This window comes from Falco peregrinus, chromosome Z (genome assembly GCF_023634155.1).
Source record: "Falco peregrinus isolate bFalPer1 chromosome Z, bFalPer1.pri, whole genome shotgun sequence".
Classification (NCBI taxonomy): Eukaryota; Metazoa; Chordata; class Aves; order Falconiformes; family Falconidae; genus Falco; species Falco peregrinus.
In genome coordinates, this window is record NC_073739.1 from 69,434,423 (window position 1) to 69,455,427 (window position 21,005).

The 21,005-nt window shown below is 42.7% G+C and overlaps 1 protein-coding gene across 10 annotated transcripts in view; it reads right to left on the reverse strand.

Moving 5' to 3' along the window:
- Positions 1–21,005, reverse strand: part of GHR (growth hormone receptor) — a 125,430-nt gene that overhangs the window by 60,500 nt on the left and 43,925 nt on the right. For 5 of the 10 annotated variants that reach the window (XM_055790395.1, XM_027793276.2, XM_027793272.2 and 2 more), the window contains exons 3-4: positions 12,017–12,201; positions 10,817–10,896 (exon numbers count right to left, since the gene is read on the reverse strand). The exons of 2 other annotated variants lie outside the window; for them this stretch is intronic. In XM_055790395.1, coding sequence (XP_055646370.1) covers positions 10,817–10,896; positions 12,017–12,047 — 111 coding nt within the window. In that variant the 5' untranslated portion in view covers positions 12,048–12,201. The remainder of the gene's footprint in view (positions 1–10,816; positions 10,897–12,016; positions 12,202–21,005) is intronic. 3 more of the 10 variants (XM_055790396.1, XM_027793278.2, XM_005241970.3) reach the window with 1 other exon arrangement.

A 21,005-nucleotide genomic window follows, 5' to 3' on the forward strand; every position in this document is an offset into this window, starting at 1 on the left:
AGAGTCTGGCTGGAGCACCTGTCCTACCCAGATGGGCTGAGACGGTTGGAATCATTCAGCCCCGAGAAGAGAAGGCTCTGGGGAGACCTCATTGCAGCCTTCCAGTACCTAAAGGGGGCCCTACAGGAAAGCTGGGGACAGACTTTTTAGCAGGGCCTGCAGCGACAGGACAAGAGTGTATGTGTGTGGATTTAAACTGAAAGAGGGTAGATTTAGATTAGATATTGAGAAGAAATTCTTTACTGTGAGGGTGGAGAGACACCGGAACAGGCTGCCCAGAGAAGCTGTGGATGCCCCATCCCTGGCAGTGTTCAAGGCCAGGCTGGATGGGACTTTGAGCAACCTGGGCTGGTGGAAGGTGTTACTGACCTTGGCAGGGGGGCTGGAACTAAGTGATCTTTAAGGCCCCTTCCAACCCAAACCACTCCAAGATTCTATGATTGTATTTATCAATGAATTAACAATATATGCTTTTTTCAAGTTTAAATTGTCTACAGGACAAACTTTCTGATGTGCAATTTCCTTGAGCTCTTTTTTAAAATTGGTGTCAGGTTTGCTACATCCCACATTGTTGGTGCTAAGGCTGCTACAAGTGATAAATTCCTAACTTAACAATATTTAACAGTTTCCTGTTACATTCTTCAAAACTCCCAGGAAAATCTTGACCAAATTAACAGGAATGAAACACAGGACTGAACTGACATTATAATGGACCTTTAGGTAATATACCAACTCTATCTGCCTGCTTTATGGTTATTCTACACCCCTCACCATGGAATTACCTACTTTGTGAAAGATTTTTATTTATCCATAAAAAAATAATGCTGTCCTTCAGGAAGAAGAGTCTTCACTGCATTATGCAAGAAGAATTCAAAATCCCTAGCAGGACGACAGTTTTCCAGAAGTTCTGTAGAAAACTAATGGTTGCTGTTACTGCTTAATTTTACAGCATGCTTCTACAATGGGTGGGAAGAGAAAGCAAAGCAGAGAAACCTTTGTCTTGTTAAGTACCAGGACTTCTTCCAGATTTAGAAGCTAGAGAATCCTTACTGGTGGTCTGTAGGTCTGCCTCTCATCTACACCATCATTCCTAGGCTACTCTTCTTCCATAGCTCATTCTGAGCACCCCTCCAGTAGCAGAGAAGGACAAACCACCTAGGACAAGTATTTTTTTTTCCTGTGGGAAATCTTGCCAGAGCCCTTTTGTGGAGGGTCATGCAATGGCCAAGCTGCCCAGCACCACCTCATTCCCGTTCCCCTTTCCATCATCCTCAGAAGCAGATAAAAACCTGCTGGAGCTTAACAGGAAAGACTGTGGAAACAGCCAAAGTTGGAAACAAGCAACTGGGGGACTTTCTGGAGCCCGACTGACCAAGAATTCTGCAAGGCTGGACCCAGCCATCCTCCAAATAGGCTCCAGTTACCAAAGTACCCAACTGTGCCGGAATTACTGCTGCAACCCTGAGAATCATCTGATTCTGCTGAGGGTGGTGACCAGCACAAAGCTTTCAAGAGTTGCTCTGTGCCACTCAAGAATGACATCTTGGTAACTCTGACTCTAAAACGATTCTCTTTCATTCTGATCCCTTGGAACAGATAAAAGGAACACTCAGGCTTGTAATCAAGGCTAACGTGCACATAACATTCCCTCATTTACAGTGGTAGGAGCCGGGTCTGTTCAGTGATGGCTCTCCAGTTCCCAGTCACATTTTCATTCTGTTTCCAGTCTCATCCTGACTTTTGAAGAGCATGGCATGGAAAGAAAAGATGCAATGTTGCAGAAAGTTTATTAGTCTAAAAACATCTGTATTTCAACCCAGGCAGCACAAGCAGTGACTGGAGTTACATCCAGCTGGTGGCTAGTCACAAGTGGCGTTCCCCAGGGCTCAGTACTGGGGCTGGTTCTGTTTCATATCTTTATCAATGACATAGATAGGGGGACCGAGCACACCCTCAGTGAGTTTGGGGATGACCCCCAGCTGGGGGGAGCGTTGATCTGCGGGAGGGCAGGAGGGGTCTGGGCAGGCTGGAGTGATGGGCCCAGGCCAGTTGTGTGAGGTTCAACCAGGCTCAGTGCCGGGTCCTGCCCGTGGGTCACACCAGCCCCCGCAGCGCTGCGGGCTGGGGGCAGGGGGCTGGGAACTGCCTGGGGGGAAAGGGCCTGGGGGGGGCTGGTCGGCAGCCGGCTGGGCATGAGCCCCCCGTGTGCCCAGGCGGCCAAGGAGGCCAGCAGCATCCTGGCTGGTGCCGGGAACAGCGTGGCCAGCAGGGCCAGGGCAGTGCTGTCCCCCTGCACTGGGCACTGGCGAGGCCGCCCCTCGACTCCTGTGTTCAGGTTGGGCCCCTCACTGCCAGGGGGACGCAGAGGGGCTGCAGCGTGTCCAGAGACGGGCAGGGGGCTGGTGCCGGGGCTGGGGCACAAGGCTGGTGGGGAGCGGCTGGGGGAACTGGGGGGCTCAGCCTGGAGAGGAGGAGGCTCGGGGGGTGACAGTATTGCTCTCTGCAACTACCAGGAAGGAGGCTGTAATGAGGAGGGGACAGGTCTCTTCCCAATTAACAAGCACTAAGACAAGAGGAAATGGTCTCAAGTTGCATTAGGGGAGAGAAAAATGCCTTCACTGAAAGGGTTGTCAAGCATTGGAACCAGCTGCCCAGGGAGGTGGTGGAATCACCACCCCAGGAAGTGTTTAAAAGACATGTAGATGTGGGGACATGATTTTGTGGTGGACTTGGCAGTGTTAACAGCTGGACTCAATGCTCATAAAGATCTTTTCCAACATAAAAGACTCTATGATTTTATGATTCTAAGTTACTGCACAATAACTGCATCATTGTTTAATGTAATGAAAAAATGTGACCCCTTCCCATGGTAATTTCATTGTATACTATGAACATCCAGTAACAAGCGTTTCTTTTTCTTTCGTGTTTACAAATGGGTGGTACTGAAAGCAAGTTGCTCTGTATGTGCTCCACTGCAAGGACTGATTCATTACAAGTCATGAAATACGCTTTGACAATACAGATTAGTGTTTATTTGCTTGAGCTACTTTTCCTTCCCCTGATGCACAGTCTACTGAGCTAATTTGGCTAGTGCAGTGCAAACTGTTTAAATAATTCACATGGAATATACATGTAAAATATCAAAACAGGAGTTAAAGTAAAAACTGTAACTAGGATTTTCCTCACATTAGCTTTTTAGATAGCAGTAACAAAGTGCTGTGCACATTTTTGCATCCTCTCCGTCATCTGATCTTCCTCTTTAAACACACAGACTTAACTGCAAGTGTAGGCAAAAGTTTGTGTTTCAAACTGGCGTCACTGCTCCTCCTCCAAAAGCAAGCAGCCCTTGTTAGCCAGCAGTGCTGGGTGCAGCTCAGACCTGGTAAAGGAGGAACAATCCTGGTTCACAGGAGGAGCAGTGAGCAGCGTGTGTGCTGGTGGCTTGGCTGCAGCCTACAGGTCTGCTTGGGACAGCAGAGACGTACACTGGGATTACAAGCTTTGCAGCTGAGAGACAGAAAGACTGATCTCCTTCTGACTACACCTGGCACTAACTACAGAGATGTGGCTAGTTCTTGCAAATTATATCAAAACCCAGCAATCAGAGGACAGCAAACTGGTGAGTTTGTGTTCAAAAGAGAAGAAAATATGATGGCAACTAAAGCGCAATGAAGGAAATACATACAATAGCAGGAATGTTAAAGATAACAGATAACTGAATGGGATAACTATGGCACATACGTTATTTTGCAGGGTGTCTGACTGAAGCTGATTGTTTATTAAGTGTTTTTGGCACGCTTCTGTGAAGATATTAAAAGTCTTGAAAGTTTTCAGTAAATGCTGGAGTCAATAGATGTGGTTTGGAGGAAAGGACAAAGGGTGACAAGTTTCTGGCAACCCAGGTTAGCATTTGAACCATTGGATCTACTCAGTTACAAGCCTACACATGGATTTTTAGGGGCATAACTTAAGGCTACTACATCAGAAAAAATCAGCACTGTGTTTTTATTTTCTGTTTTCTTACAAAACATAGGCCTGTTTACAATTAATTTCCAACATGTCTTCCACTCTTAGAAATCCCAACCCCCTTCCTGTAAAAGTACCATGTATGCTCCCAACACAGAAGACAAGATGAAATCTTTCCTTTCCATGTGAAAGGATGGATACTGTAACACTCGCCCAAACAGCTTCTCTGAAATATGTAGTACCTGCTAGGAAGCAAGAGCAGTAAAAGTAACTTAGAAGCACACAGACTGAAGGCCTTCCCTCAGATTTTTCTGCTAGCCATCAAAGCCATGCCTAATCGCAATGGAAAGTGATGATGGAAATACTACTTGCTCTCTGCCAAAATGAATCTTCCCTCCAGCTGAAATGGCTTAGCCAGATCAGAGTGGTATAACTTACACTCCCCTGTGCCAAGCTTTCTGATCCTGGCTCCTGGAACAGCTCCATAGCAATTTCTTCTACATAACGACACATACTTCTTTCTCAGAAACACTTAAACTTCTGGAAATAAAGCAACTATTCTAAAGGCTTTGTCTGCAGGTAAAAGTTTTAAATCTGTATTCCTGACCATTCTGCTCTTGTCCACGTAAACCAGGATGCACTGAGCTGATCACAGCTTTGAGATTTTCAGGTTTTACTGCCAGTTTTGCTTTGGTTTGTTCTGTGTTTAGATAGCTGCATATAATTGAGAATGTAGGCAACAGAGAGAAAGGTCATAGCAAAGACACAGCAATTAGAAGAATTAAGAGGAGAAAATGACCACAATGAACCAATGACTACGAACTATATTATGGCACTACTGTTTTCCAAGAGGAGGCAAGGGGAGTTTGCAGTTCAAGCTAAGGAAGATTCTGCCTTTTCCTCCTAACAAGATTAGGATTGTTTTATATGCCAGTATGTCTAGATCAGCAAAAAAATTGTTAAAAATAAAAAAATATCCTTCATGTGTGAGAAATGGCTTATCAGTACAGTGATCGCAATCTATAAAATTTGCATTTGCCTAAATCACAAAACATGTTTTCAGCCAAGACCCCACACAGCTACTGATCTTTTTAATGAATATTTCAAGTCAAGCAACAAAGTCCCTGGTACCTCCTGACTCCATGAACAGATGGACAAATTTCCTCAGCAAACAATATGCTGCAATTCAAAGGCACCTTCCTGCTTTGGTTAAGAATTCCTCTGTGTTTCACAGAGTCAAATCCATGCCTTTTGACAACATCCATCTGATCTGCTACTTAGCTTCATGGTGACAGCAAGAACCCAACTGCTATCCTGTCAATCCAATGAGAAGACCCCTCACTTCAGCAGTAGCAGAAGACCTACAGCATGGAGCTGAGAAATTATGACACTACCCAGAAGCAAGCATGCAGAAGCATGCATATCCAAACAAGGCAGCTATAAGGGTGAGGCTCAGTTCAAAATTAAGATACCTATATTTAGCTCTCTTTATGCAAGGTAGGGCAAAATCCAGCTGCCTGAACATCTGTAGCTATCTCAGACTGCCTAGGATATTTTGCTTACCTTCCATCCTCTGCTTCAAAAGGCACAGATGTGCTATCTACAAAGTCTCATGAAGATTTTTTGGGTGCCTACATGGATGAATCTCATCCTTAGGTGTTCAAGCTCCCAAATGTCAATGGAGAGCTAGTTAATACAGTCCCTGGAAAAAAGAACAGCTGATGGAGTTGATTTAATTGCCTGAAAACAGATATTCAGGTACATATGAGATGCCTGACCTTAAGCTTTTTACAGAGCTCTTTTAAGCTTCTGGCCACTCCAGAATGATGCAGATGTCCTGGAGGTCCTGTCATTGCCGAGTCCCACACAGATGTCTTGGGTGCCCAGCGGTGTCTTTAAAGACAGTAAAGCCCTACATATTGGTTAAGGATTCAGTCTCCAGCTCTGTAATTGGGGGCTTTGATATTCAGTGCACACCTATACCTAAAATGGTTTAATCTGGATATGTAATGCACACAAAGCAAGTACAGTAAGCGAGCAAAAACCAGCATAACAAAAAGACATTTTGATGAAAGTAAAAATTAGATTTGATATGTACCAGAAGGGAAAATAACTATTTCTTACATAAAAGTGAGGAAAATGAGAGTATTTGAGCATAACACCTTCATACAGTACTTAAAAATAGTTATGACTGGAAAACATAAATACATTTCTAAAATCAGATTAGAAAAAGTGAACAATGGATTCAGGCTTGTAGCTCTTAAAATTGTAATTGCACAAAACCAGTTAAAAATATTGTAATTGTGCTACCATTAAACATGAATGTCTCTCTAAACATGCTTCAGAGGATGAACTAGCGTAGCTGTAATAGTCTGGAATGAACTATGATCTAGTATAAAAAATGATAAAAGACATTTTCCACTTATTTTCACTGGGAAGAAATTAGTTTTCAAACTGCTTAAGTTTATGTATTGTCTTATTAACTGGGACTAATTTCCAGTTTATAACTCTATGTCCTTACGTGACTTATACCATGAGCTGTAGAGAAGGAGCAAGCAGGCACAATTTAGTTTGCTTCCTAAATATTTTTATATCTATGTCTGGAGCAATTCCCCTCAATCAAATCTGCTGTCAGCAAGTATAATAAACCAAAATACCTGAGTGTATGCTGGATATGTATTTGAAACATTGCAGTTACATTAATGTAAATATCTCAAACACAAACTTTGTTACGTGTACATGAATACAAGCTTTTATTTTTCCCTTGAACAACTAATATTGCACAGACACAGCTGATCAACTCATGAAGCAGTACTCTTTCTTGTTCATGTACCTAATTAAGTGAATTAAACTAAAATTTCAAAATCACACAATTCCCCATCTTCAAAGAAACCTAAACTCTAAACTAGAAGCGTAATTTCTGTTGACTTAACAAAAACCATCTTCATTAGCTGTGAAAATGGGCCTTACATTCTTGGATCCCTAGGCCACAAAATCCATTTACCTATGGTATTTACACACGTATTAGAAATTACCTTCCTGTTGTAAGTGGCCTTCACACTGTCTTTCTACCACTGCCTCTGTTCCGCCCTTACCTTCGTATGGCAGGCACAGCATGTGGGTCAGTGTCCCCTGGTGGGAGGCTGCAGGTCCCAGACCTGCTCAGCTCTGAATTACACTCGAAGACCTGGTGCAGCAGATGTTTAGCATTACTGACTCAGACATGGTGGGCACCCCTGTCACCTCACGCTAGCCACAGCCTCAGTTTAAGGAGCCGGCAAGCCAAGGTCTTTGCAGAAGGAGAGCACAAAAACAAGCTAAATCAATGGAAAGCCTCCAGCAGAACTTGGCACCAGCCTGGAGACAGCAAATAGGTGACTAAATGCCCAATATCTGGTGTTGAATGCTGTGCAGTTGCCTGGCCAACTGCTGGCCTCACACCCTCTACTCCTGCCAGGAGGAAACACGTATGGGATTTCACCCTGTGCCAAGGGTGGATCGGCCCCAGGGCACGGAGCCAGCTCGAAGCACAGGCTCTTGTAAGGCTGAACATAAGCTTTACTTACTTTCAAGACATAAAATCCTTCCATGTACAAGTCACTATTACCCTGTCCCAGTAAAGTGTTTTGGTGCAAGATTAGCAAGTATGTGTTATTTTTTAATGTGCTGCCAGAAGAAATAAAATTACTGAAGTGTATTGTTTAGGGAACTGTGACACTGCAGATCCAGTCCTTTGAGCAACCTATTGACATGGCACAGGTATGGAGCACATCTAATTAAGCTTATAGGAAGGCCTCAGCAAGACTGTGGTGGGCAGAGCTCTGTGATTGTCAGGATTCATCACCTGAGTGGGGCTGGATGCTTACGAGAACTTTGGCAGGTACAAGCACATTCACATGGGGGAAAAAAACCCAACAGCTAATAAACAGATCTGATCGAATACTCTGTCCTAAATCATTCAAGAATGGCAAACGGATGTTCTCTCATGCTATTATCCCAAATATTCCTGTTTAACTTATACTTTCTTGTCCTTCTTTCTCAACTGAGCATTTCCCCTACTCAGAAAAAATGTGTTACAGCATTGGAAGCAGTTCAGTGGTTAGAAATTTATTCTTGGGACAACAAAGCTTTGTTCCCTTCACACACAGAGTTCATAAATAATGCAGGAGATCAGGACACACATTTAGAATCGTGTCTTGGATTTAAGCACAGGAACACAATTAGCTCTTCATTTTTTGATTCTGGAGGTAAGCTCATGGAAGTTACTATTGCATCAGTATAGACAAAGTCACACAAAGGTGATGTTGTGGTTAAGTTTTATTTAGAACACAGATTTTTACTGAACTTAGGACACCTGAACCACACCTCATTTACCCAGGATCAAAAAATCCTTATGTGCTCTTAAACCTCATGAGATAAATCAATTTGTCTAGTAGAGTGCATCTGGGCCGAGATTATTTTTGTCTATTGAGTGAATGTACTGTAAAATGCAGACACTGCAGCAGGGGGGAAGGATCAAGTCAGGATAGATTAATTTTTGTTCTACTGACCATTCTGTACAAGGCAACAAATAGAAGCTGGTATATGTATCATGTTTCACTGTGAAATACTGACTTTCCACATTTCAGCAGAAGCAAGGAGGAATTTGCACATTTTATTTCCATTCGTGGGTCTAACTAAAGAGGTTGGTACACAAAGGGGGAAAAAAATTAGCTTTATTCTGCAAATTCCTATCAGAAAACTACTCTTCTTTTAACCAAATCAGAAGGCAGAGAAGGATTCAAAACACATTAAATAAAGGTCTCACATTGTTTCAGCCCAACTTTATTACGAAAATATACACTTCACTGCCCCATACTTCCTCACACACTTCTTAAACAGGCACACTCACTTCCCATGGGACATGCAGGTTAGCAGAATGAAAGCATTGCTGCAGTAGGAAATGAAAGTTGGGGACAGAAGTGAAAACTTGATTCATCCATTGCCTTCAATGGTCAGATACACCAGGAACTCAACCAAATTTGGTAAATGTTAAAGAAAAAGCCTTAATTGGCAAGAGATAAGAGAATCTTACACTCTTCCTGATAACACAAAGGATGAGTATCTGAGGCACACTCGTAGAAGTAACCAAACAGAAACTTGTGTTTTCCCTATCCAAATCCCTTTTTCAATAATAATAAATAAAGAACTTTATGGACGAATTCTCTGAAAAGCGATCATCTGAGTTCTAATCATATCTTCTTTCGGCTTAATGTCTCCATTACCAACCAAGTAATACCTCTTATACCTCTCCAATGCTTCCGCAAATATGGATATATTGAAATTTTAAGTATGCAACTCCAAGAAAATACAGAACTGTATCAGAGTGAAGGAGGATGATTATACCTTTAAACTGCAGGACGGTTATAAGTACAGGCAACTACACCATAGCCCTTAGGTTTAATACCATATTCTAAGACTAACACTAGAAAGGTTAATGAAACATGGCTTGCAACTCTATAGGTATTTGCATTCAGTAACACCTAAGTTTGGAGCTAAATTAAAAATGTAAGGAATTGAGAGATGTCAGAAATTTTAATTGAGGATTTTATCAGTTTGTTTACAGTTTGTTGTAGAAGCTGTTTCCACCCCACTTTTTAAAAAATTACTAATCAAAATGCCCCTTTCACTTTCTCTGCTACCACTGATTTTGGCTAGGAGGTCATGAGGGGCACCTGCTTAAGGAGCCACACCTTTCTGCAGCAGCTCTGTAGCTCTGGGAGAAGCAGCAACATGTTTGCATAAAATTAGTAATTACGGAAAACTGTTACTGCTTTCTCCAAAGACCAGAACAAGACAAACCAGACCAGGTTAAGTTGCATTTGTTTACAGGAGCTGATCATAACCAGCATAAGCTGAACAGTCTGACACAATGTAAAACTCCCACTGGAGTTAATGGGATTATTTTGTTAAATGAGTAAAAGACCTGTCCCAGAGGACCCACCAGATTCAGGACAGACCTCTGGGTGATACAGAAATGGTTCCGAATCATTGCATGCTGCAACAAGAGAAAGCATCAGATAAAGTTCAGCTGGACCAAGTACTTTCCAGCCTGGCATTTAATTCAGAAGATGGAAGAGTTGAGCTGAATAGGGACAGAAAGGAGAAAAACTGTGGAAAGCCAGAGGTACATTCGGTGGATGGGAACCCTGGGCAGATCTGTTGCATCATGAACACCACAGGATGTGCATTCAGAGTTTCTCCTCCCTGAAAAGGCTTCTGCTGATTACCCACAGCCATCTGGCTGGTTGAGGGTACATGTTCTTTTCAAATCCCTCCTGTAACTTCTGCTCAAGTATTTCTAAGTGTATTCTTATGAAACTTGTTCATATTGGCCTCGTACCCAAAGTGTAGTCTTAAAATGCTTCCTCTGTACTTCCAAATAGTTCTATGTTTAATATATGATTATACTAAAAAGACTTGCTAAGGAAAAAAACCCATCTGTTTTCATTATAAAAAACCCCAAAACCAATGACAAAAAAACACCCCAAACCACCCATACAATACTTTCATAACTTCAGTACCTGAGAAAAGATCCAGACACCTAATGCCAACACTGGCCTACCCTGTTTACACATCACACATCTAATGCTGTCCATGAAATTTACCATTATTCTGCAACACATCTCAGTCTCACCCTTTATCTTTACAATAAGATAAAATGATGTATTTTCAACATTTCACATGATGTACCCAGGTTACTCCAACCAAGAAACTTTCATAGTCCTGACACATATAAAAATACTCTTAATATAAAACTATATATATAATTTGCACACACAAAGGCACAGAAAGGTATCATAAAACTTACCATCACTTGTAGAAAGGGAGTCATTTGCACAGACCAGTGCCAAAATAAAGAGCAGATGCCGAAGATCCATACCTCTAATTCTGTAATAACAGAAGACAGTAAGAGAGTTTCTTTATAAAAAAAATATCACTAACTAACATGACATGACATTTAAACTATTATCTAGTTTTATGGAACTTTTGATAGGATTAAAACCAGAAGTGTATTTAGTTTATAGTTTATTGTCTCATAAAGTCATACATCATCTTGCAGTCTAGGACAGAGAGTAAATATCAATTTTACAAAAGAACTAGCTTATAGGTTTCTAGTTCATTTAATACAGAGGAGGAAAAATGTCAAGTACTGTCAATCTCTAGACTGCTTCCAGGGAGTAGCCACATTTCCCCCACAGCAGCCTTTGGTGGATGGATCCCAAGCAGAAAAAGAACAGTATTTCTTTCAGGGAACAAAAATATGGTGATCCCCTTTACAGCTCATGCTGCTCTGAAGCTGTATTCACCTTTGCATGCCATGTATAACCATTTGTGGGTTGAGGACTACATGCAGCAAAGCTGAGAGGAGCGATGCAGTTTAATAAGCCAGCTCCCACACCAGAAAGCCAAGTGGTTGTTAGCAAACAAACACCAGCTTAGTATGTACGGCTGCTGCCTGTGGCAGGCAGCATGCCAGGAGCAGAAAGAGCGGCTGTGGGGCTGCAAGAATGGAGCAACCTGGAATAATTCTCTGCCCTGTTCCCCACTGAAACCCTACAAAATCCTGAGCACCTGCCTTGGTTCCCCGACTGCTGTGCTGCTCTTCAGGGGCTGCCACAGAGGCTGTCTCATGCTGGAAACTTCCACCTGTGCCATTTCTGAGAAGGCCTTCTGATGGACCTGATCACATCCACACAAGCCTTTACAACCTCCAAGCATCCAAACCTTTATAACCCAAGCACAACCCAACAAGCCTTCACAACCTCCCCCAAAAGCACACTCAATTCACCCATGCCACACACACAGAGCCTACAACCCCATCATATGATCCTGTATGAAGGACACTACTTTCTTTGCTCCTGCCATTACCATCAGCATCTGGTAACAGTTAAGGGCAGAAGCTGGGATACGCTGGAGTTTCAGGCAGCGCAGCGTTCTGCACAAAATTACACCATGCCTCCAAAAGCTCATGGGGTCTCCATATGTAGTAGGGGGAAAACATACATACCATGGATGGCTACCTGACCATTTACAAGCATGCCAGTGGAGCACAGAGATGACTGGAGACCTTCAAGGCCAAAGCTACAGCACCAGAGTGCACACAAAACGCTGAAACAATACTCAGGCAGCAGCTTCTTGGTCTGTGGCAAAAAAACTGCCGGGATACACTGACACTCCAGCTCAACGAGGTAGCTGAGAGAGAGAGATGACAGAAATAGCTCCACTTCCACATTTAACCATAAACTGGTATGACAAACCTTGATTCTATACCCGACTGTTTTCAAGTATTTTCTTTCTTCATCTAAGAGTAGATTAAATCACAAGTGTCCAAACAACCAAGCCCACTAACAAAGAACAATCTCTAAGTGGATGTTACTGATTAACAGCCGATGCTGTCAAATCTGGATATCGAAAAGTAGTCAGTTTCCTAGTAGTGTTAGCAAAGTTTGAATTTAGTCAGAAACTAAAACACAAGCACACAGAGTATGTAAAACTATGGTAATACTGAACTTAGAAGATAATTCCCTCTTTATTTTTTTTTTTTACCCTAAGAGAACAGATTGAATCACACTACAGAAAACCCCACAAACTACTACCAACTTCACATTTCTCATTCATGCTGTTTAGTACAAAACTTGAAAATCAGAAGGTATTTCCCACATCCTTATTAGCACAACTGCTCAATAATTCTTGAGTTTCAGGCTGAGTAGGCATGCACTCAACCTGCTCTAGGCCAGCAGAGTCTAACCCAGAGCTGCAAAGGCAAGCCAGGAGATGCTCCCCACCACCCCCACACCACTGCAGGGATGCTCAGCTAAACAGGAGAGATAAGCTCTGGGGACCTGCCAGGTGGTGGGCAGGGCTTTCCTCTGGCCAAGCAGACATGGGTCTCTCAAAGGTGATTCCCCTGTTCTCAAGTGGGCAGGGAGGAAGGAAGGGGTACGGTGAGGCTGGAGGCACATTAGTGAGGATTTGGGGTGGTATGAGAGTGAGGTGGCCTGGGGAGCAGGACCAGGAGCAGTGACAGCTGCAGCTGCTGGAGTGCACAGGGCTGGGAAAAAGCCTCATAAAGCAAATCACAGGCCAGCAATCCTCCTACTCTCGGAGTGGAGCTACACTGGCACAGTACAAGGTTCATCTGAGATCAGCTACGTTTTCAGCTAGCTCAGTTGTTCCCCTGCTCCATCTGTACTCTTGTTTAAAGTATTCTTATTGTCTCTTATTAATAAATCTTCTACACAAATACTCCTCTATATTAGCCAGCTCCTCTCCTCTTACACAATTTCCACTCTGTCAAACAGCCCCGCTTCCCTTCAGCCCTTCCACTTTTCCTTGAAGTTTTGTTTTCTTTCACACACCTGAGCACGTCATTTTATTTACAACCCTCCTGTGTTCTCCCTATTGCAATACCCAGGCATTCTGTGCTGCTTCCATATTCACACTTCCGTGTTCTCCCACATCCACTATCCTCTGCTGATCTTCCTACCACTCTTCTCCAAGCTCTCCTACTTCCTCCTGCCAAACAACAGCCACAAAAAAAAAAAAAAAAAAGCCCAAACCCTCACAGGAGTTCTCCTGTGAGAATGAATGTCATCAATAGAGTCCAGCCTTCAGAGCACATCTATGCACACTGTTTCCTTTTTCATAACTGCACCAAACAATTTTCTCTGTGGTGAGAACTAGGACAGGTCCCCATGTGCAGCTGTCACAGCACAGCTATCCCCTCCATCCCTGTGCTGTGACTGGCAATCATCTCAGCCTTCTCCCAGGAGGGGTGGTTTGACAGAGGGAGCACCAACGCAGGACCCTGGAAATACGTCCCAGAGGTCAACAATCACATTGAACTACAATCAGGTCTTGCTGCTGCGGACAAAACCAATTCCATTCCAGTACTGCTCTTCCTCTTATGCTGGTGGACTTTACATACCTGCATGCAATGAACTCTGTCAGGAAATTATTCCAGTTAGAATTAATCCATAAACATTTATTGTAACAAATCTGCTTGCTGTCTGGGTTTATCAGGACTGCATAAAGATGCACCCAAGAAGCAGAGCCAGGGCAGCACAAGTATGAGAAAGAGCAGCCAGGGTGGAGGGGAGGACAGCCACTACTTCAGCAGCAGCCACTACTTGTTTAAGAACAATTCTGTAATTATTGGGAAAGTCCCTGCTGAGCCACAGACCGACTAAAACATCTAGCATGCTGAAACAGGGCACAAGATTAATTTGCATTCCTAAACCTCAAAGGTGATCAAAATCACTGCTTAATCTCTTGCATTTTTGCTAGCAAAATGCAGTACAGAAACAAATGATGCTTCTGTGGATTTTCACAAATGCCATTATCTTAGCAAGGTAAAGCAACAGTATCTCTGCTCTGCCTAAATCCACACGAGATCCTCCACCGAGTTATCCATCCAGATTGCATGTAGGAGAAAAATTCAGCTGGTGTACTCTGAACATGTCCAGTACACAGAGAGGACTGAGCTCAAAAATGGCAACTGCTCTCATTTGGAAATATGGATGGGCCATGCCTCACCTTTTGTACAACAGCCTCTGGAAAGGGCAGGTTGTGCTAGCCTCCTTGGAGTGCAAACCCAGAGCCCTTGGGACAGGGCTCATGCTCAAGGTCTCTCCCAGGCAAAAGGAGCTCTGCAAGGTGTGGGAAGCACCAGGGACTACATGATCTTTTTGCGTCCAGCACAAATACCAAGAGCTTTGCTGGACTACAGGTATGGCCACCACTTCTAGAGGTACTGGAAGACAAGGGAGAGCTACACTGCCATGGTTCTGGTCTCATGGGGGAAAATCTGGTGCAACGTAGGAGCTGCCCCAACATGATAGCACTTTTGACGGTAAAGAATAACATTTCTGAGAGAAGACTCCTCTGAAGTGTCATCTGCCCCATCATCAGACAACTACTGCATTGCAGAAAATTCTCACAAACCTGTCTTGTAACCACCCACTGCTCTTTCTCTCGGAGACTCTTGTAAAAAGTCACTGCCAACAGGAACAGCATTGTTCAGAGGCTGCAGTGTTAATCTAGCAGGAGGCAGCTTCAGGACAAAACAGATTTTTCACAATCTGGTAATATCTACCTCCCAACACCTGTACCTGTAGCATATGAAAGACAAATGCCACGAATAAAGTCCTTGTTACTGAACAGAAAAAAAATTCAGTGTTTGTAATATACACTAGACTAAGGAATAACAGTCTATATCTTAACCAACTCAGCAGTTTGTAAGAATGAGGAGAGCTAAAACCAGAAAAAAAAAAAATTACAGCAGCTGACTGTCCTCAAGCCAGCTGAAACTCGACCACAGGAACATTTGGCTAGAGGTCAGCTCAGGCTAATTACTTCAGTACAGACAGGGAGCCAGGAGTTATAAAAAGGATAAAAAAATTTCTTGGCCCTTTTCTATAGCAATGTTGGAGTAAGGTCAATCACAAGTGAATTTAAACACGACATCTCTCCAGTGGGATATGAACATAGTCAGCATAAGCAGGCAAAACTGGGCTAAGAAAATCCCTGAGAAAAGAAAAGAGTTTAGTCACAGAATACAGAGTGGTTTGCATCCACTCTGGTCAGGTAACAATGTTAACACTCAGAGTAAACCATAGGGAGTTTTGCTTATAAACAAAACTGGTTTTTGACACGAGCTCCTGGACCTGAAAAGACCTGAAGGAAGGTGAAGGACATTACACTTCATTAAACTGCACCTCTGAAGTGACTTCTGCTTTTGCCATCTCCATTAACTCATTGTACCCCAAAGATGAGAAAGTTTTTTTCCCCTGTAATTTCTTCCAGTTTGGCACTGCTTGCCAAAGCAGCACATATGCAGCTAGTCCTGAACCAAAGGTAGCCTCTCTGCTGCAAACCAAACCACAAAATTATTGAGCAAAGGATTAATCTGAGGACTTTTTCTGTACATCGCTGTTTCATCATTCCATCAGATCACAGACAGACAGGGAGACAAGAGTGTGCTATGCAGCTGAATATGCAGCAATACTTCCACCACCAAGTAAGAACAAGTGCTGAGAAGGGACTGTTAACTCCAGGCTCTCCAGATCTGTCTTGAACCTTGTTTCTGCAACAATCAAATCCATCCATACATATCCACACAGAATTTTTATGGGTAAAAGGCCTTTATTTTTCACAGTGTGGATATTCCTTACAAGCTATCTCATAGAAAAATTGGTGAAACCAAGAGGAAATCATCTTTCTGTGCTTGTGTAAAAACATTCACAATGGTTTGGCTGACCATGCACAGCTGAAATCACTTTGCCTGCTTATCCTCATTCCTCTGAATGCCAAAAGGACAGAGTCATTCTGCACATGAAATGAGTTACAGCTCTTCCAATGAACACAATCTAAAACTGCCACGGACCTAAAAGACTTCTTTCCTTGCTTGCTGATATTACAGCTTGATTGAGTCATCAGCAGCACTTGGATGAAAGCCTGTTTTTATAGAACACTTGTCAGGGCTATACGCTCAGCTGTGTCAAGAAACAGAAATAATAAATTGTCTCAGATGATAACACACCATTCACCTAGTGTGCGCAGCTACACAGGATATGAAAAGAACAATGAATAATACTGTAAAAGCAGAAATTATATACTGCAAATTAAAAAAGAGACAAAAAATCTCATAAAGGGCACATTTCAGAAAAAAAGACAAACCAAAACCTGACAACAAAATACAGAACTAGAAAAGAATGAAGGACCTGGGCATAAAGCTACCTTTATTATGCATGGTTTGACGCACATTTGATTATTAAAAGGTACACCATGATGAGAAACTAAAACTATGGAACAGAGGCAATTTTATATTATTAATTAGAGCTCTATGTAAGCTAAGTAACTTATAATAGTTTCAAGTGTTAAAATTAAAAAGGGAATCACAGAATGGTTTGGGTTGGAAGGGACCTTAAAGATCACCTAGTTCCAACCCTCCTGCCATGGACAGGGACACCTTACACCAGCCCAGGTTGCTCAAAGCCCCATCCAGCCTGGCCTTGGACACTGGGATGGGGCATGCACAGCTTCTCTGGGCAACCTGTGCCGGTGTCTCTCCACCCTCACAGTAAAGAATTTCTTCTCAATATCTAATCTAAATCTACCCTCTTTCAGTCTAAATCCAGCCCCCTCCCACCCCCCCTTGTCCTGTCACTACAGGCCCTACTAAACAAATCTGTCCTCATCTTTCTTGTAAGCCCCTTCTAGGTACCAGAAGGCTGCAATACGGTCTCCCCGAAGCCTTTTCTCCAGGCTGAACAACTCCAGCTCTCTCAGCCTGCCTTCATAGCAGAGGTGCTCCAGCCAGACTCTGATTATCTTTGTGGCCCTTCTCTGGATGTGCTCCAGCGAGTCCATGTCCTTCTTATGTTGGGAGCTCCAGAGCTGGATGCAGTGCTCCAGGTGGGGTCTCCTAAGAGCTGAGTAGAGGGGGAGAATCACCTCCCTCATCCTGCTGGCCACGCTTCTTTTGATGTGGCCCAGGATAGCCCAGGGCTTTCTGGGCTGCAACTCCACATTGTTGGGCCATGTTGAGCTTTTTGTCCACCAGTACACCCCCAAGTCCTTCTCCTCAGGGCTCCTCTCAATCTGTTTTGTGCCCAGGCTGTACTGGCAGTTGCCCCGATTCATGTGCAGGACCTTGCACTTGGCCTTGCATGAGGTTCGCACGGGCCTAGTTCTCAAGCCCATCAAGGTCCCTCTGGTTGGCATCCCTTCCCTCCAGCATGTAAACCGCACGACTCAGCTCCATGTCATTGGCAAACTTGCTGAGGGTGCACTTGATCTCATTGTCCATGTTGCCAACAACGTGTTGAACGGCACCAGTTCCAATACCAACCCCTGAAGAATGCCACTCATCACTGGTCTCTACTTGGACATTGAGCCATTGACTGCAACACTTTTGAGTGCGACCATCCAGCCAATTCCTTATCCATCGAGTGTTTTACCTGTCAAATCCATGTCTCTCCAGTTTAGACACAAGGATGCCTTGTGGGATAGTGCCAAAACCTTTGCACAAGTCTGGGTAGATGATGTCATTCCCCTCCCCTCATCTGTCAAGTGCTGTAACCCCATCACAGAAGGCCACCAAATTTGTCAGGCATGACTTGCCCTTAGTAAAGCCATGTTGGCTGTCACCAGTTACCTCCTTATTTTCCATGTACCTTAACATAGTTTCCAGTAGGATCTGCTCCATGAACTTGCCAGGCAAAGAGATTAGACTGTCTGGTCTGTACTTACCTGGGTCTTATTTATTTCCCTTCTTAAATATGGGAGTTATGTTTCCCCTTTTCCAGTCAGTGGGAACTTCACTGGACCGCTACACTTCTCAAATATGATGGATATTGGCTTAGCCACTTCATCTGCCCATTCCCTCAGGATCCACAGATGCATCCCATTATCTCTACTTAGATAACTGCTTACTATGGATTTAGAAAAAATGATTGGTTTTTTCCTAAACAAACTTCTAATTTTGTAACAGACACGGTATGAAAGCTTCATTCTAACACCAAATTTATTTCTATAGGATAAAACCAGTAATAGACAACTTCAGTACTTCTACCAGAGCTGGTTTGTTTTTCCCACAGATAGGGATAGATGTGTCAGCTAATTACTGTGATTTAAACTGCATTTAAACTGGTAACAGGCCAAATGGTTATCAGTTCCTGGATGTGGTTAAGGAGCCCTTCAATGACAGCAGAGTTATTGTTGTGGGTTTGTACTGAAAGCTGTTCTAGGTTAATCCAGCTCTAAGTTCATACTCCAAGAACTGGGCTATGAAGTCCAAGGATGGCTGTGGCATATGGTGTATCAATTTTTTATCTACAATAAAACCTGTTATGCTTTGACAGAAGTAACCTAATGGTCTAAAAGAGAACTGAAGTTAAAGCATCTGTCTACTGCAGAAAATTTTAGATTTGGAAAAGACTTAATTGCTTTTTTTGCCTTTCAGCTCCCAAAACACATCAGAGCAGGAAATTAGACGCATCTCAGCTGAAAGAAATAGCAACACATAGCTGCTATCATGCATATGTGAATTGCTGAGCTGATACTCAGCTTTACACACACCTGTATCATTAAGAAAGAGGGTCCAGTCCTGTTTATGAGAGTAATAATTTTTTCAGGCTGTAAACACTTTTCTCAACTGCAGCTGTAATTTTTCCTAGGCTTTTTTTTTTTTAAGTTATTATTAAAACTTAGATAAGTATCATTCAAAAGACAAAATTTAGCTCTTTGTTTTGTTACTTGTACAATCAATTGCAAAGTGAGAAAATTTCTCTATATAAGAAAAAAGTATATTACAGTTTGTTTGAAGGAGTATAATGCATCAATTTAATCTCAAATACCATGACAAGAAAGGAAAAAGAAATGTTTGAGTTTATGTCTAGAACCAATCTCTACTAAAAAAATGCCGGTTTATGCACAGGAAAAAATTCCACTGAGATGATAATTCACACTTTACATAAAGAGATTAAATGATATTTCCAGTGCTGTAATACAGTTCTGTGCCAATGTAAAAAATCCCCAAGTCCTCAGTGTCCTGCTAGCATTAAAGTTAAATCTCATCCTGACTCAGCAGCGTGGTCCCAATCTAGCAAAGCAGTTAGAGGCATCTAATTTTAACCAGGCAAGGTTAAATATTTAACAGGAGAACATAGCTAATTCCCCTAGCACAGCCAGAGTGCTTAGCACGTGGCAGAAATTATAAATAAATGATGAAGCACAGTAATCGCGGTGGAAAGCAACCTGTGTGACATTACTGGTAGTTTAGGCTGGAACATGAGGGAAAAACAGAATTATTCACATGCTTAATATCAAGTAACCCTCTTGGTTCTGGATCACCTGCTGGATCACCACTACACAGCACGCCAGTTCCACTGTTCCAGTTAGCATTTTCTTTGCAAGTGTTTTCATGTGTGCTAGTATCTGCATATCACTTGAATTAAAAGCATACCACCTAGCACTCGAGCAAATACAGTCAGTTAGGTTTCAGCACATATTATAAATCTGCATCTGATATCACGGAGCTTTTCTGTAACATGAAAACACTGCTCCCTCTGATGTCCTGAAGTTGCTCTTTGAGGTCTGAAAGGCAGGTTTGGATTCAAGGTGATCAGAAGAAACTGAGGATGCTCCGTTCAAAAATGCTTGGTTATAACCAAATCTTGTTCCAAAATGACACCTATGGAACCGTTACTAGTTTAGTGAAGATGAAAATTGCCCAGATAATCCTCCAAGTGGGTACTCGCAGCTAGCATAGCACTACAAGGAAGGCTATCTTCTGGTATAAGCAAGGTAAAGGGAGATACTAGGTTGTAACTAGAAATTCACACTGGAAACAGAAAGAGCTTAGTCCAAATGCCCAACATTTCCTCTTAAGAAAACTCTACCAAAGAAGAAATTAAGGAGTGTCTACAAAATGAGCAATACAGCCAGCCGTATCAATTTTAAAGGTAATTTGCCAAATCTGTTTCTAAAGAGGTCTTTTAATGTTGTCAGACAATGCTTTCCATCAGCAAATCCTGAGGCAGTCTGCAGTGGAGGTCAGTGGCATCATCCGTTTTACAGAACGGCTTGCCTGGATTTACACCACCGTCAGGCATGGCCTGCAACCCTCCCCAACATCTTACCTACCACAGAACATTACAGAGTCTTACAGATTTACTGCCAGACATTTTAGCATCACAAAATAAAGCTGTAACGGATTAAAAAAAAAACCCCAAGACAACAAACTAATAGTTTGCATTAAGAAAGAACTGCCATTACGGGAAATACCAGCTCATCTGAAACACTCAAGCAACTAGCAAAACCTTCTTAATAAGTGTATAGCTCTATTTTATAAACAATAGGAATGAACCACGCTCTTCAGCTGTTGTAACCCCAGTGCAGTGGATGTAAACCTCTCCTTTCACATTTACCACTCCTAAACTGTTAGAGACTAAACCAACCACAGTTCTGCATTGCAGCCTTTGCTTTTAGACATC